The 15933-nt window shown below is 40.8% G+C and overlaps 1 protein-coding gene across 1 annotated transcript; it reads left to right on the top strand.

Annotated features, from left to right (window-relative positions):
* The first annotated feature begins 2332 nt into the window (after positions 1-2332).
* Positions 2333-15744, top strand: LOC126671737 (uncharacterized). Its single transcript, XM_050365529.2, has 5 exons — positions 2333-2652; positions 12292-12826; positions 12873-13088; positions 13146-13772; positions 13852-15744. The coding sequence occupies exons 1-5, from the start codon at positions 2333-2335 to the stop codon at positions 15742-15744; spliced, it is 3591 nt and encodes a 1196-aa protein (XP_050221486.2).
* The last annotated feature ends 189 nt before the right edge of the window (positions 15745-15933 follow it).

The raw sequence follows: 15933 nt of genomic DNA, 5'->3' as shown, positions 1-15933 counted from the left end.
GCTCTTTTAAAGCCTTTTTTAACTTTTTTTAAATTTTTTATTCTGGCGAGGAGGAGTCTGCTCGCCGGAGAAGCGGAGCTGCTACTCCTCTTCATAGAGTAGCAACAGCTCCTCAAAAATTTATTTCTCGAGAAGCAGATATGCTCTTCGAAGAGCGAATCTGAACAGACCCAGATGGGTCTATTTATCACTTTCATTAGGAAGTAAAGAAAATTAATTCTTCACTTCCATTAGGAAGTAAGGAAGAGACTCATAACAAATTTATACGATGGCAGGTAAGTCTCCAAAGAACCCTAACCCTAACTACAAGGACAACCGGACTCCGGCAACTAGTTATGTCAGGCCTGCATCTTCCATCAACGTGGGTATTAACAGGATTGATGTGGTGGATAATCCAACCAATTCAGTTATTTACTTTGAGAATTTTTCTAAACAATGGAAAAACTTTGATCTCGAGAATGTTTTTGCTCGATACGGAGTGATCGGACGGGTATCGCTTGCTACAAAGGTTACAAAACGAAACGCCAGTTTTGGTTTTCTGAGACCGGAAACCAGTAACCAAACGTCTTGAATTATTAAACGACTGGACATGATCTGTATTGGACAATTCAGGCTTAGGGCTTATGATTCTAGGTTTCCTGAGAAGAAAACTCCTGCCATGATTGCCAAGCGACCTATGCCTGAACGACCTGTGCCTGAACAACCAAAGAGGATTTCTTCGCCCGCTCTCAGAGATAATCGTTCTTTTAAAGAGGTGACTTCAGGAGAACAAATGTGGTGGAAAATTCTCTTCAGCAGACGAAGTACCAGACCAAACGTATCTCTATTCATCAAGAGATGGAACCAGCTAAGATGGAATGGGTTAATCGGTCTGTGATAGCTAGGGTTTCTGACATTGCAATGGTACTGAGATCGAAGAAGTACCTTATAGAACAGCAGATTCAATTCGAAAAACTTGCGCTTCTAGGCAGTAACTCAGTTATTATCACATTCAGTTCTATGTCTATGGCTGGAAGGTTTATATTGCATATTAGCCCAACATTATTAGGGTTTTTTCAATCCTTTTCTTGGGTTGAAGACTACAACTAAGCATACACGCGCTTAGTTTGGGTTTCTTTATCCAGAATACCCATCACTCTTTGGTCTCCAAAGACTTTCAGGGAGATCGGTAATTCTATTGGGGAAACGATTATGGTACATCCGAGTGTGACTCAGGGGGAACGCATGGATATGGGTCTCGTTCTTATATCCAGTACGTGCCATTATATTAATCACCCGCTGGGATTACAGTTGGGAGGGAAATCTGTCTCCATATTTGCAATGGAATCCACATTGCCGGTGATTTTCGATAACCTGGAGGAGGATAGTTACTTGTATACATCGGGTTTTGTCAAAGATCTATCATTGATGGAGGGCGTTGTCAAGTCTCCGTTGATCTTAAATTCTAAGGGCAAAGAGATTATTGGAAAAGTCTGATTCTTTGATGGTTTGTAATAGGTTGATGTATTGAGTTGTAAGGACATTAACAACTCAACTAGGGGACTTGAAGATGAGGGTTTTTTGACAGGAAATCATCTTCAACTTCAGTTCCCTTCTCCTATTATAGGACAGACCTCTGAGAAGCCTCAAAAGCAAATTTGTGTTGAGGCTAAAACCAACCAGGCGAGGACATACTCAGACCAAGGAATAATGCAGCAGCAGGTACGAACTGAGGTAACCAGCAGTTTGAGCTCACACATGACAGTAGCAGGAACAATTCAGCAGCAGGTACGAGTAGGAGATGACAGCAGTTTGAATTCGTATAATGCAGTAGCAGCAATAGTTTAGCAGAATCAGCAATTTCCTTTGGCAGAAGTTGGTATTGACAAGAGGTTGAAACGGAATCAGTTCAGCAGTTTCTTTGATTGATTTCGGCACTGATATGAGGGTTGAGTACTTAGGAGTTCGCAGTCCAGTAAAGAAAATGGATTATTTGAGCATTATTCATTCTTGCTCGACTAGTCAAGTTGAAGAGATCAATGAATTATCTGATTGCGATATAGAAAACATGAATAGGCAGAATGGGTCTATTATTGAGGTTGATGATACTCCAAATGTTGAGGATGAAGTTAGCAAGACTTGGAGGATTGGGTTCGATCTAGGAATCTTCAAAGAAGGAAACAAGGCAACCACAATGTCGGAGTTGGCTAAAAAGGTTTACGCTAATTTACAGCAAGTCTGAGCTCTGTTGTATCGAGGTTTTTAAATTTTTTATGCTGATGCCTCTTGTCTTTGTTTCATGGAATTGTAGAGGAGGACTTTCCAATATCAGGAAGCAAAAATTCATTAAAAAATGGTTGCTACTAATAATTTAGCGTTCATTGGTTTGGTGGAGTCGAAAAAGGAAATTGTTGATTATTTTGTTGTTAAAAAGATTTGGCCTAACTTGGATTTTTCTTTTGATTGGGTTCCATCTATTGGAGCTTCGGGTGGTTTACTTCTTATTTGGAATACTATTTTATTGAATAATATTTCAGTATCAAAAGGTGCGAGATGGATTTGCTTGGATTTTGTTCATAATAATGCCTACAATCGTCATATCCTTATTTATGCTAGCAACTTGGCTTCAGAAAGATTATTATTGTGGCATGAGTTGAGTTTACTTGCAGCTGGGTTTGTGTCACGACCCAATCTCAGAGCCGAGACCGGCGCTAGGGAATGGGAGTGGTTGCTCCGAAACCCATAGCAAGCCTAAAAACGTAAAATAATTTTTCGCAAAACACAAACGTCATGCATGACATAAGCAAACACGTGTCATGCAGAAGCACACATGCCAGGTACACATATCCTCTGGCAGCCACAATATATATAACGCAGCAAGCGTAAAACGTTTAAAACTTTAAAACGTTAAAGTTATATTTACAGAAAACTATACATACAAGCTGACTTACAAAACACTTATCTACTGCAGCTCTAAGAGTAAAGTACTGTTTCTTTACATACTCAAAAATACAGACTTCTGGAAGTAGGATAGAAGTCCGTTGCTTCAAAGCGTCTTTATCCTGAAAGGAAATCTGTGAGGGGTCAGTATATGGGAATATACTGAGTGAGTTCATACATTTACTAATAAGTATTCAAATAAAACATAAAGTCGTAATCAATCATATGCAGCCAAGTACAAGATCCGATTGAAACCCTAATCCTCAAATATGTTAACCGTATATACTCAGAGGAAGACTTATCCAATAGTCCGACCCGGGAGTATTCACACTCTACCACGTCAGTCGCGACACTTCTCTTAATCCCAGTGGTGGGTCTAACCCACTAGATACGGGGCTCAGGTTACACTGTAACCGAGTTCACTCTCGTATCACCATCATACATCTACCTTCAGAATTCATGTACTTAATCATATTCACAGCTGTATCAAATCAAAACTGGTGATCACACAGTCCTATTGCCGCTCAATAGGTAGCACGTTCCATCGGATCAATACTGGTTTCAAATCAAGCATATGTGCAACTCACTTAAAGATTTAATATATAAATCATGCAATTCAAATATAAAGCAATATAAAATAATTGCTTAATTAAATACTTTAAAAGCAAATCGTATAAACTCACTGAAAACGCTTATCCAAAAATACGTCGGGGCTTTAGAAACGTCAAGCTTCCCGAGCTCCTGGTCCAGCTCCTTCTTGCCTCGCTGGATCTAGAAAAATTTCAAAACATTTGACTCACATCAGAATCCTATTCTAAGATTGATTCTAGACTCGAGACTCGACACATTGAACTCTTATTAATCGTCATGCTTCTCATGCATATCCCATTAAACGATATCAAACTCGTTTACGGATCGCAAATTACTTCCAATTCAATCTTCTTATAACCTCATTAGGTTAACTACTATTCGATTTCCGATTCAATACGTGAATTCCATTAATTCAGTCGAGGTACGAAGATTCAGGGTGCGAGAATCGAAGGGTGCACGCTCGTGCAGGGAGGTACACGTTCGTGTACATTGGTACACGTTCGTGTACCATATGATGGTACACGTTCGTGTACATTAGTACACGTTCGTGTACCATTGATGGTACACGTTCGTGTACCTCAAGTACACGTTCGTGTACCACAGTACACGATCGTGTACTGTCGTGCACGATCCCCCGGAATCGATTTCCGGGGTTTCCGACCTGCTATATATGTAAAAACGCTCCAAACTCAGCCAAAACGCGTATTCTAAGCTCAAAACGCTATATATCAATCCTATACTCGATAAAACGATAAAATCGTTTCGTGGCCTAAAACTTTGAATCGATATAACTCAAAATATAATCAACGAAACGGTAAAACATCAAGCTTACCGTGATTCGCCTCGAGAGTACGATCGATTCGAGCTATTAAACGTCGAAAATGGACAAGAAACTGAATCGAGCGACGGAACCGTAAGGAACGAGCGAGAGAATGAAAGAAGTGAAGGAAGAGAGAATGAAGTATCTGGATCCTTCATCTGAAGGAAATGTTATATATATAACGGCTAATTTGCACTTTGGTCCTTGAAACTTTTCAAAAGTTTCAATTTAGTCCAAAACCTATTCAATTAATCTTTCTATTAATTCAAATACGTATTATTTATATCCGAATAAATAATACCAACTCAAAATACATATTTCCATCGAAAATCCTCAAATCTCTATTTTCGGGCTTAATTGGCTAATTTGCACTTTAGCCCCTAAACTTTTCAAAATTTACAATTTAGCCCTAAAATGCTTCCACATCCAACTTTTCATAATAACTCCTTTAATCCCGCTAATTGACTCATCAAATTTTTATTCTAAATTTCCGATATAATCAAATTAAATTCTCCTTAATTTAATTTATCGGAAATCTCGACACGTGGCACGACTTAATTACCTTAAAATATTTTGGGGTATAACATTCACCCCCCCTTAAAATAAATTCGTCCTCGAATTTAAAATTTAGCCACGTACCTTGAGTGAATAGATATGGATACTTCTGCCTCATATCCTCTTCTGTCTCCCACGTGCACTCTTCTACGGATTGACTCCTCCATAGAACTTTCACCATCGGAATTCTCTTTGTCCGTAGTTGTCGTATTTGCGTATCGACAATCTGTACTGGCCGTTCTTCGTAAGTCAGTTCTTCGCTCACGTCCACCACTTGCGGTTGAATTATTCGAGAAGGGTCTGGTACATATTTCCTAAGCATGGAAATATGAAAGACAGGATGAACTTGCGACATCTCCTGTGGCAAGTCTAGCTTATAGGCAACTGAGCCTATACGCTCCACGATCTGATATGGTCCGACATATCTCGGAGCCAATTTACCCTTCTTTCCGAAACGAATAACTCCCTTCATCGGTGATACTTTAAGAAACACGTAATCTCCGATCTGAAATTCGATATCTTTCCTCTTGGGGTCCGCGTAATTCTTCTGTCGACTAGAAGCAGTATTCAAACGCTGCTTTATCAACGGAACTTTTTCTGACGTAATCTGGATAATCTCTGCTCCAGTGAGCTTTCGCTCACCGACTTCGTCCCAACAAATAGGAGATCGACATTTTTGCCCGTACAATGCTTCGTAAGGAGCCATCTCGATGCTTGAATGATAGCTGTTGTTGTAGGCAAACTCGACTAGAGGTAGGTACGTATCCCAACTACCTCCGAAGTCTAATACGCAAAGTCGAAGCATATCTTCTAACGTTTGAATCGTCCGTTCAGACTGACCGTCTGTCTGAGGGTGAAACGCAGTGCTGAAATTCAATCGCGTTCCTAATGCGTCTTGGAAGCTCTTCCAAAAATGAGAGGTAAATACGGAACCTCTGTCTGAGACGATTGATACGGGAACTCCGTGTAGGCTTACGATCTTATCGATATAAATCTCCGCCAACTTTGCTGCAGAATAAATTGTCTTGATAGGAATGAAGTGCGCTGACTTCGTCAAACGATCCACGATTACCCAAATAGAATCAAAACTTTTCTGCGTCTTGGGCAATCCGATTACGAAATCCATCATAATTTGCTCCCACTTCCACTCTGGAATGGGTAAGGGCTGAAGAAAACCGTAAGGTCGCTGATGCTCTAATTTGACTTGCTGACAAGTCGGGCATTTCGCCACGAACTCTGCGATGTCTTTCTTCATTCCGCTCCACCAGTACGTTGCCTTGATATCGTGGTACATCTTCGTGGAACCAGGATGAACGCTATACATCGTTCCATGAGTCTCCTCCATGATCTTATGTCTTAAGTCTTCCACATCTGGAACGCACATTCGACTGCCGTATTTCAGCATTCCGTTGACGATACTGAAATCTTGACTCTTTCCTTGTTGAACTTCCTCAATTAGATGCTTCAATTGAGGGTCGTCTGCTTGCAATTCTTTGATCTAATCGATCAACGTCGATCGTATCGTTAACTGAGCCATTAGGTTTCCGAGAGATGAAATCTCAAACTCAACCCCTTGGCTAAACATCGTATGAATCTCGTTAATTAATGGCCTCCGCCATGTTGTTGTAACGTGCACGAGACTTCCTGCCGACTTCCTGCTTAAGGCATCTGCCACTACGTTGGCCTTGCCTGGATGGTATTGTATCGTACAATCGTAGTCTTTCAGTAGCTCCATCCATCTCCGCTGTCTGAGGTTTAACTCTCGTTGGTCAAAAATGTACTTCAAGCTTTTATGATCTGTAAAGATCTCGCACGTAGCGCCGTATAAATAATGTCTCCAGATCTTTAGCGCAAATATCATTGCTGCTAGCTCCAGATCATGCGTTGGGTAGTTCGTCTCGTGCTTCTTAAGCTGTCGCGAAGCGTATGCAATCACTCGACCGTGTTGCATAAGGACACATCCTAGTCCAATTCTTGATGCATCACAGTAAACTGTTAATCCTTCCGTTCCTTCTGGTAGCGCTAAGACTGGTGCCGTCGTCAGACACTCTTTCAGTTTCAGAAAACTGAGTTCACATTGGTCCGTCCAATTGAATTTCGCGTTCTTTTGAGTTAACTTCGTCAAAGGTACAGCGATCTTCGAAAAGTTCTGTACAAATCGTCTGTAATATCCCGCTAAACCAAGGAAACTTCTAACTTCCGTAACTGATTCAGGCCGCTTCCATTCTATCACAGCTTCGATCTTCTTTGGGTCAACCTTAATGCCGCTTTGTGAAACCACATGACCTAAGAAAGCCACTTCCGTTAGCCAAAATTCACATTTAGAGAATTTGGCGTAAAGCTGATGCTCTCTTAGCGTCTGTAGTACTATACGCAAATGTTGAGCGTGCTCTTCTTCTGAACGTGAATAGATCAAAATATCGTCAATGAACACGATCACGAACTGATCCAAGTACGGTTTGAATATCCTATTCATCAAATCCATGAAGGCTGCTGGGGCGTTCGTCAATCCGAATGACATAACGAGGAACTCATAATGTCCATATCGAGTTCGGAAAGCAGTCTTTTGTATGTCATCGTTACGAATCTTCAATTGATGATAGCCTGATCTTAGATCAATCTTGGAGAAAAACTTCGCTCCTTGTAACTGATCAAACAAATCATCGATTCTAGGTAACGGATACTTATTCTTAATCGTCACCTTATTCAGCTGTCGATAATCGATACATAGTCGAAGCGATCCATCCTTCTTTTTCACGAACAACACTGGTGCACCCCACGGGGATACACTCGGTCTAATAAAACCGCGATCAAACAATTCTTCTAACTGATCCTTAAGTTCTTTGAGCTCTGCTGGCGCCATTCGATAAGGAGGTATCGATATTGGCTTCGTGTCAGGAGACAATTCGATACAAAATTCAATCTCGCGATCTGGGGGTAATCCAGGTAATTCCTCTGGAAAAACGTCTGGATATTCCGACACAACTGGCACGTTACTTAAATTTATACTTTTCTTCTCCACGTCTCGTACTACTGCTAAGAATCCTTGACATCCCTTCTTCAACATACTACAAGCTTTAATAGCTGAAATAATACTCGTAGAAGAATTCCATCTTATCACCCTGAATTGAAACCGCTTCAATTCCAGGCGTGTTAAACGTCACCGTCTTCTTCCGACAATCCACGTTGGCATAGTGCTGAGCTAGCCAATCCATTCCTAATATAACGTCAAAAGCTAATACTTCGAGTAAAATTAAGTTGACTAACAAATCTCGTCCTTGAACTTTCACAGGACAAGACGGGTAAACGATACTAACTTCCACACTTTCACCAACTGGAGTAGCTACAGATAAGGGATTCCTAAGATACGCTGGTTGCACTCCTAATTTACTAGCAAAACTAGGCGAAACAAACAAATGCGTAGCGCCCGGATCAAATAAAATTAGTGTGTCTTGAGAAGTGATAGAAAAGGTACCTTGCACCACCGCATTGGAAGCCTGAGCCTCCTGAGGATTCAGTGCAAAGACCCTAGCTTGACTTCCGCCAGCCTGCGAAGTCTGGCCAGTACCACGACCTCCGCCATTTCTGCCTCCTCGATTCGCATAACCACGGCCTCTCTGGCCAGTAAAGGTACTTCCTGTTTGATCATATCCTGACGCTATCTGCTGCGCAGTTCTCTGCTGCTGATAGGAAGGCTGTACTACAGTAGTCATTGAACCTTGGGGCATCTGCCTTGGACAATCTCTAGCAAAGTGACCTCGTTGACCACAGTTAAAACATGCTCCATTAGCAGTGTAACACGCGCCATAGTGCCTCCTATTACAGTTCAAACATAAAGGAACTCCGCCTCCCATGTCACTCATTGATCTGGCACTAAATCCGGTGCCTGAGGTACTAACTCGTGTTCCGCGTCGAGGTCTTTTGCGTTCTCGCTGACGTTGTGTGTATCGAGAATAATTCCCAACATATGACTGAGTAGGCGCACTCTGTACGCTACGAAACGTATTATCTCTCACAGGTGCAACATTAGAAAGGTCAGGAATTCTTCCAAAACGGATCAGAGAAACTTCCATTTGCCTAGCGCTATCAATCAATTGCACTAGGGTTCTTCCGATATCAGACGTCAGACTCACAAATTCAGCTCCTAGACCCTCTACAAACCTTGAGTTCACTCTAACTGGGTCTGTAGTCAGGTCTGATGCAAACCTACTCACTCTGGTGAACTCCGTTACATACTCTTGCACAGACCGATTGCCTCTACTCAGGGTCAACCACTGACTACGATAATTCTCCGTCACCGCATATGGTAAAAAGTACTCCCTAAAGTGGTTTGCAAATTCAGCCCAGGTCATAGTATCCATGGTTGGCTGAATATGCTGCTGAAACCAATCTTTCGCAGGTCCTTTCAATGACATTTCCACCATAATGATGGTCTGTCTCTCATTAGCTTGCAGGCGTCGAGCATTACGTTCTACTTCTTCGAGGAAATCGAGAGCATCGCCTGTACTGTCAAACTTAGTTGGCTTGAGGCGCATATAAGCCAAAACGATATCTCGATCAGTGAAAGCCACATTACGCAACTGTTGCTGCTGTAGTTGTTCACGATGCATATTCTGCACTTCTGCCTGATTGGCTTGCATAGCCGCAATTCCCGTAAGGAACTGATTCAGATCAAAACCCACAACATTAGGTTGTTGGGCTTGCGCTTGCACTCCAGGTGCCTGCGCCTGGGCCTCTTGGCCACCTCCTCCTCCCTGAACAGAAGACTCATCTTGAGCTTCTGGATGGACGTCATGCGCCCCTTCTATAACATTTCGTGCTGCAGCGGCAGCTCGCTCTACTACTTGTCGTTGGTCAGACATCCTGACCAAGACAAACAGCGTTACTTAGCCACATAATCGCATACTATCGCAAACGCATACCGTATTAAACGCGCATCTCATCACATGCGAACACACACGTATAACAGACTCACATCCTAGAGGGAAAGCTGAAAGTTTGAAAATCAATGAATACGTAACAAAGACAAGACTCGAGTCCTATGTGCTGCAGTAGAACCCTAAGAAAATCAATCACTCTTCTAACATAAGCAATGGTAACTGGACCATGCTCTGATACCAACATTGTCACGACCCAATCTCAGAGCCGAGACCGGCGCTAGGGAATGGGAGTGGTTGCTCCGAAACCCATAGCAAGCCTAAAAACGTAAAATAATTTTTCGTAAAACACAAACGTCATGCATGACATAAGCAAACACGTGTCATGCAGAAGCACACATGCCAGGTACACATATCCTCTGGCAGCCACAATATATATAACGCAGCAAGCGTAAAACGTTTAAAACTTTAAAACGTTAAAGTTATATTTACAGAAAACTATACATACAAGCTGACTTACAAAACACTTATCTACTGCAGCTCTAAGAGTAAAGTACTGTTTTTTACATACTCAAAAATACAGACTTCTGGAAGTAGGATAGAAGTCCGTTGCTTCAAAGCGTCTTTATCCTGAAAGGAAATCTGTGAGGGGTCAGTATATGGGAATATACTGAGTGAGTTCATACATTTACTAATAAGTATTCAAATAAAACATAAAGTCGTAATCAATCATATGCAGCCAAGTACAAGATCCGATTGAAACCCTAATCCTCAAATATGTTAACCGTATATACTCAGAGGAAGACTTATCCAATAGTCCGACCCGGGAGTATTCACACTCTACCACGTCAGTCGCGACACTTCTCTTAATCCCAGTGGTGGGTCTAACCCACTAGATACGGGGCTCAGGTTACACTGTAACCGAGTTCACTCTCGTATCACCATCATACATCTACCTTCAGAATTCATGTACTTAATCATATTCACAGCTGTATCAAATCAAAACTGGTGATCACACAGTCCTATTGCCGCTCAATAGGTAGCACGTTCCATCGGATCAATACTGGTTTCAAATCAAGCATATGTGCAACTCACTTAAAGATTTAATATATAAATCATGCAATTCAAATATAAAGCAATATAAAATAATTGCTTAATTAAATACTTTAAAAGCAAATCGTATAAACTCACTGAAAACGCTTATCCAAAAATACGTCGGGGCTTTAGAAACGTCAAGCTTCCCGAGCTCCTGGTCCAGCTCCTTCTTGCCTCGCTGGATCTAGAAAAATTTCAAAACATTTGACTCACATCAGAATCCTATTCTAAGATTGATTCTAGACTCGAGACTCGACACATTGAACTCTTATTAATCGTCGTGCTTCTCATGCATATCCCATTAAACGATATCAAACTCGTTTACGGATCGCAAATTACTTCCAATTCAATCTTCTTATAACCTCATTAGGTTAACTACTATTCGATTTCCGATTCAATACGTGAATTCCATTAATTCAGTCGAGGTACGAAGATTCAGGGTGCGAGAATCGAAGGGTGCACGCTCGTGCAGGGAGGTACACGTTCGTGTACCTTGGTACACGTTCGTGTACCATATGATGGTACACGTTCGTGTACATTAGTACACGTTCGTGTACCATTGATGGTACACGTTCGTGTACCTCAAGTACACGTTCGTGTACCACAGTACACGATCGTGTACTGTCGTGCACGATCCCCCGGAATCGATTTCCGGGGTTTCCGACCTGCTATATATGTAAAAACGCTCCAAACTCAGCCAAAACGCGTATTCTAAGCTCAAAACGCTATATATCAATCCTATACTCGATAAAACGATAAAATCGTTTCGTGGCCTAAAACTTTGAATCGATATAACTCAAAATATAATCAACGAAACGGTAAAACATCAAGCTTACCGTGATTCGCCTCGAGAGTACGATCGATTCGAGCTATTAAACGTCGAAAATGGACAAGAAACGGAATCGAGCGACGGAACCGTAAGGAACGAGCGAGAGAATGAAAGAAGTGAAGGAAGAGAGAATGAAGTATCTGGATCCTTCATCTGAAGGAAATGTTATATATATAACGGCTAATTTGCACTTTGGTCCTTGAAACTTTTCAAAAGTTTCAATTTAGTCCAAAACCTATTCAATTAATCTTTCTATTAATTCAAATACGTATTATTTATATCCGAATAAATAATACTAACTCAAAATACATATTTCCATCGAAAATCCTCAAATCTCTATTTTCGGGCTTAATTGGCTAATTTGCACTTTAGCCCCTAAACTTTTCAAAATTTACAATTTAGCCCTAAAATGCTTCCACATCCAACTTTTCATAATAACTCCTTTAATCCCGCTAATTGACTCATCAAATTTTTATTCTAAATTTCCGATATAATCAAATTAAATTCTCCTTAATTTAATTTATCGGAAATCTCGACACGTGGCACGACTTAATTACCTTAAAATATTTTGGGGTATAACAGTTTGTTGGCTATGTTTTTATTAGTGAAGATTTTAATGAAACCATGACTCCAGAGGAGAGATGGAATGGTTCGGATTATACGGCTTCTATGTTGGCACTTAGAGATTTTGTTAATAATTCGGAGTTACTGAACTTACCCTTACATGGAAGGCTTTTCACTTGGCAGAACTCAGTTTCTAAATCAAGAATTGACAGATGTTTGGTTTCGGCAATCGCAGGTACTCTCTGGCCAGACATGTCTTTAATTGCACTTCTTAATGGTCAATCAGACCATATTTCTATTTGTTTTCGCTCTGCAAATGGTTTTGATTGGGGTCCAAAGCCTTTCCGCTCGGTGGATGCTTGGTGGGATCATAGTGAGTTTGCTGACTTTGTGAAGAACAGCTGGGATGTAGCTTGTGGCAACTCAACAAATCTTATTCAGAGACTCAAGGACATTCGGCAAACAATAAAATGCTGGAACTCTGAGGTCTTTGGGGATCAGAAAAAGATTATTCAGGATCTCTCTCAGAAGATTCAGGAGAAGGATTTAGCAACAGAGTCGCGAATATTGTCAGAGGTTGAGAAGACTGAATTGAGCAACTTAAAAGTTTCTTTTATGGGAGGCTGAAAAGAGAATTGAATCTCTTTGGATTCAGAAATTCAGAGTAAAGTGGAACTTGGAGGGAGACAAGAACACTAAATTTTTCCACAGCATAGCTTCTAGCCACTATAGAAACAACTACATTTCTTCAGTGGTAGTGGATGGTACAATTTTTTCAGAGCCTAAGGATATCCGCCTACACATCAGAGAATTTTATAGTAAGCTTTACAGCCTACAGGTGGGTGTGGATTTTGATATTCCAGGCCTTAACTTTGCTTAGATCAGTAATCTGCAGGCAGATGCGTTGGTTAAGTCGTTTCAGGAGGCTGAAATTTTCAATGCTCTCTGTTCTTGTGCAGTTAAGAAAGAGCCAGGACCAGATGGTTTTAATTTTTATTTCTACAGGAAAGCTTGGCCTGTGATGAAGAATGCTATTATGGAATTGTTTTTGAATTTTCACAGATTTAATATCTTGCCCGGAGGTATTAACTCTTCTTTTATGGTGTTGACTCCTAAGGTGGCAGGTTCAACTAATATAAAGGATTACTGTCCTATTAGCTTATTCAATGGCATCTACAAGCTACTTTCTAAGGTGCTTTCTCAAAGGCTAGCGCCTATGCTTTCATCGGTGATCTCAGATAATCAGCATGCTTTCCTTAAGGGTCGAAGCATTTTAGAGTGTTCTATGATAGCAAATGAGCTAATTCATATTGCTACTAGGAGGAAGGAGAAACTACTTGTTCTAAAGCTTGACTTTCATAAGGCATTTGACAATATAAACTGGGAGTATCTGTTCTCGATAATGCGTTGTATGAATTTTTCAGCTAAGTGGATTGAGTGGATATCATGTGGTTTATCTACAACAACTACGGCGGTGCTAGTTAACGGTAGTCCTGTTGATCCTATTCCACTTAAGAGAGGTGTGCGTCAAGGTGACCCAATTTCGCCTTATCTGTTTCTCATTGCTGTGGAAGGTCTGAAATGTTTATTGTGTAAATCAGAGGAGCTTGGGTTCACTAAGGGGTTTTCTTTCGGAGGATCATGATCCGTCCTCTTTGCTGCAGTTTGCAGATGACACCATTCTTTATCTTCCTTATGATATTGAACAGCTTAGGAACTTGACTCGGTTTATTCACTGTTTTGAGTTGATCTCTAGGTTGACAATTAATTACCATAAAAGTTTTATTATGGGAATTAATGTACCGGAGGCTGGTTTGTTAATTGCGGCACAAGTAGTTGGGTGCAAAATTGATTTCTTTCCTGTCAAATACCTGGGTTTGCCTTTGTCGAATAGAAAGCTCTATGCTCGTTCTTGGAACTCTGTGGTTGAACGCTTCAAATCCCGCATGGCTCTGTGGAAGGGCTCTCTGCTTTCTCCTGCAGGACGGTTAGTTCTCATTAAATCGGTCCTCTTTAGCATTCCGGTTTATTTCATGTCTTTGTTTAGAATGCCTGGCTCAGTTCAGAATCAGCTTGAGTCGTATATGATACGTTTTTTGTGGAAGGGTGATATTTCCTCTCGAGTGTTGAGTAAAGTTTCTTGGAAAGTGATTTGTAATGACTTTCAGAGTGGCGGTTTGGGTTTCCATAATTTAAAAATTAGAAATCAAAGTCTTCTTTTTAAATGGGTTTGGAAAGTAAGAATTAACAATAGAGCCTCTCTTTGGTTTAATATTGCTTCAACTTGTTCCAATGTTGTGGATTGGAATTCTTTGCTGAATGGTGATGTAAAGAGAATGTCCTTTATATGGAAAGGCATTAAGAAAGCTTGTTGTGATGATAAACGTGCTTGGGGTGTTTTAATTAGTAATTTGAATTATAATGTTGGTGAAGGCACTTCAATTTCTCTTTGGAATGATAATTGGAGCGGTATTAGTACGGCAAGTATTTTATTTCCTCGGTTCTATAAACTGTCGAATCAAAAGCAAAGTACTATTAGTGTTATTTGGCGGGAGGGATGGTGTTGGAGGAGGCGTTTGAGAAATGATAAATTATTATTGTATAATAATTTATTATCTCTTTTTAACATGATTTCCTGTCGTGTGGGTCAAGTTGACATAGTTTCGTGGAATGGTAAATCGGGACTGTATACGCCATCTTCTTTTTATAGGGCCTTAACTGCTTTTATTAATTTAGAGGGAGGTGTTCAAGCTGCTGGGTATTCTTTTGAAGCTGCCACTGTCAACCGGAATTCTACTGTCAATGTTCTATCTATTTCTGGCCGACATTTTTTGGCAACTGGTGTTGTTTCTGCTGTTCCTGCTGCCTCTGACCGGAACTCATCTACTGTTTCTGCTGTTCAACTACGTCATGCTGCTGTTTCTGTCCGGAATTCTCCTGCTGTTGTTTCTGGCCAGAACTCTCCTGCTGCTTTTGATCTTAAAATTCAACCTGCTGCTGCTCTAATGGAAGCTGTTGCTGCTGTTCCTGGCCGAGCTGATGTCCCTGTTGCTGCTTTCATGGAGGACGTTGCTTTTGTTCCTGACCCTGCTGATGTTATTGAGTCCAGCAATCATTCTTCAAGTGTTGCAGCTGGTCCTTCGAATTTTATTACAGAAGAAAGACGTGTTGAGGCAGCCGCTAGTGAGGTAACTGTGAATATGTTTTTAGAAGTGTGGAAATCCAAAGCGCCGCCACGAGTCAAGTTTTTTATTTGGTTAGCTCTGCATAATAGAGTCCCTTCTTTGGAGTTTTTGTCTCGTCGCTCAATCATAACGATTGATAACTCCTTATGCATTCTATGCGGGTTAGTGGAAACTCAAGACCACATCTTTATTCATTGTTCTTTTGCGAGAGGCATTTGGTGCGATATATTACAGAAATTTGACGTGGTATGGACTTTCCCCTCTACTTTTGTTTTATTTTATGGTACAATGGCAGTTTATTATTCCTAGAGGTCCCTACTGGCATTTGTGGAGGATTTTATGGTTTCTTGTGGTTTGGGATATCTGAAAGTGTCGCAACGGGAGAGTTTTTCAGAGTGCGTCGAATGATAGGGAGAGTGTGCTTTTTAATTGTTTCTCTAAGGCAGTTTTTCTTTACAAGCTTTGTAATAAGGAGTTTTCCTATTCGGGTTCGGATTT

Source organism: Mercurialis annua, linkage group LG1-X, assembly GCF_937616625.2.
Source record: "Mercurialis annua linkage group LG1-X, ddMerAnnu1.2, whole genome shotgun sequence".
Classification (NCBI taxonomy): domain Eukaryota; kingdom Viridiplantae; phylum Streptophyta; class Magnoliopsida; order Malpighiales; family Euphorbiaceae; genus Mercurialis; species Mercurialis annua.
This window is presented reverse-complemented; position numbering and strand designations above follow the sequence as displayed.

Bases quoted from the DNA above. Each gene is read 5' to 3' on its own strand.
- LOC126671737 (XM_050365529.2), top strand. From the start codon at position 2,333: ATGGTTGCTACTAATAATTTAGCGTTCATTGGTTTGGTGGAGTCGAAA. The intron at 2,653-12,291 runs GTTTGTGTCACG...TGTTTTTATTAG, and splicing joins TTGAGTTTACTTGCAGCTGG to TGAAGATTTTAATGAAACCA. The intron at 12,827-12,872 runs GTTGAGAAGACT...CTTTTATGGGAG, and splicing joins AGTCGCGAATATTGTCAGAG to GCTGAAAAGAGAATTGAATC.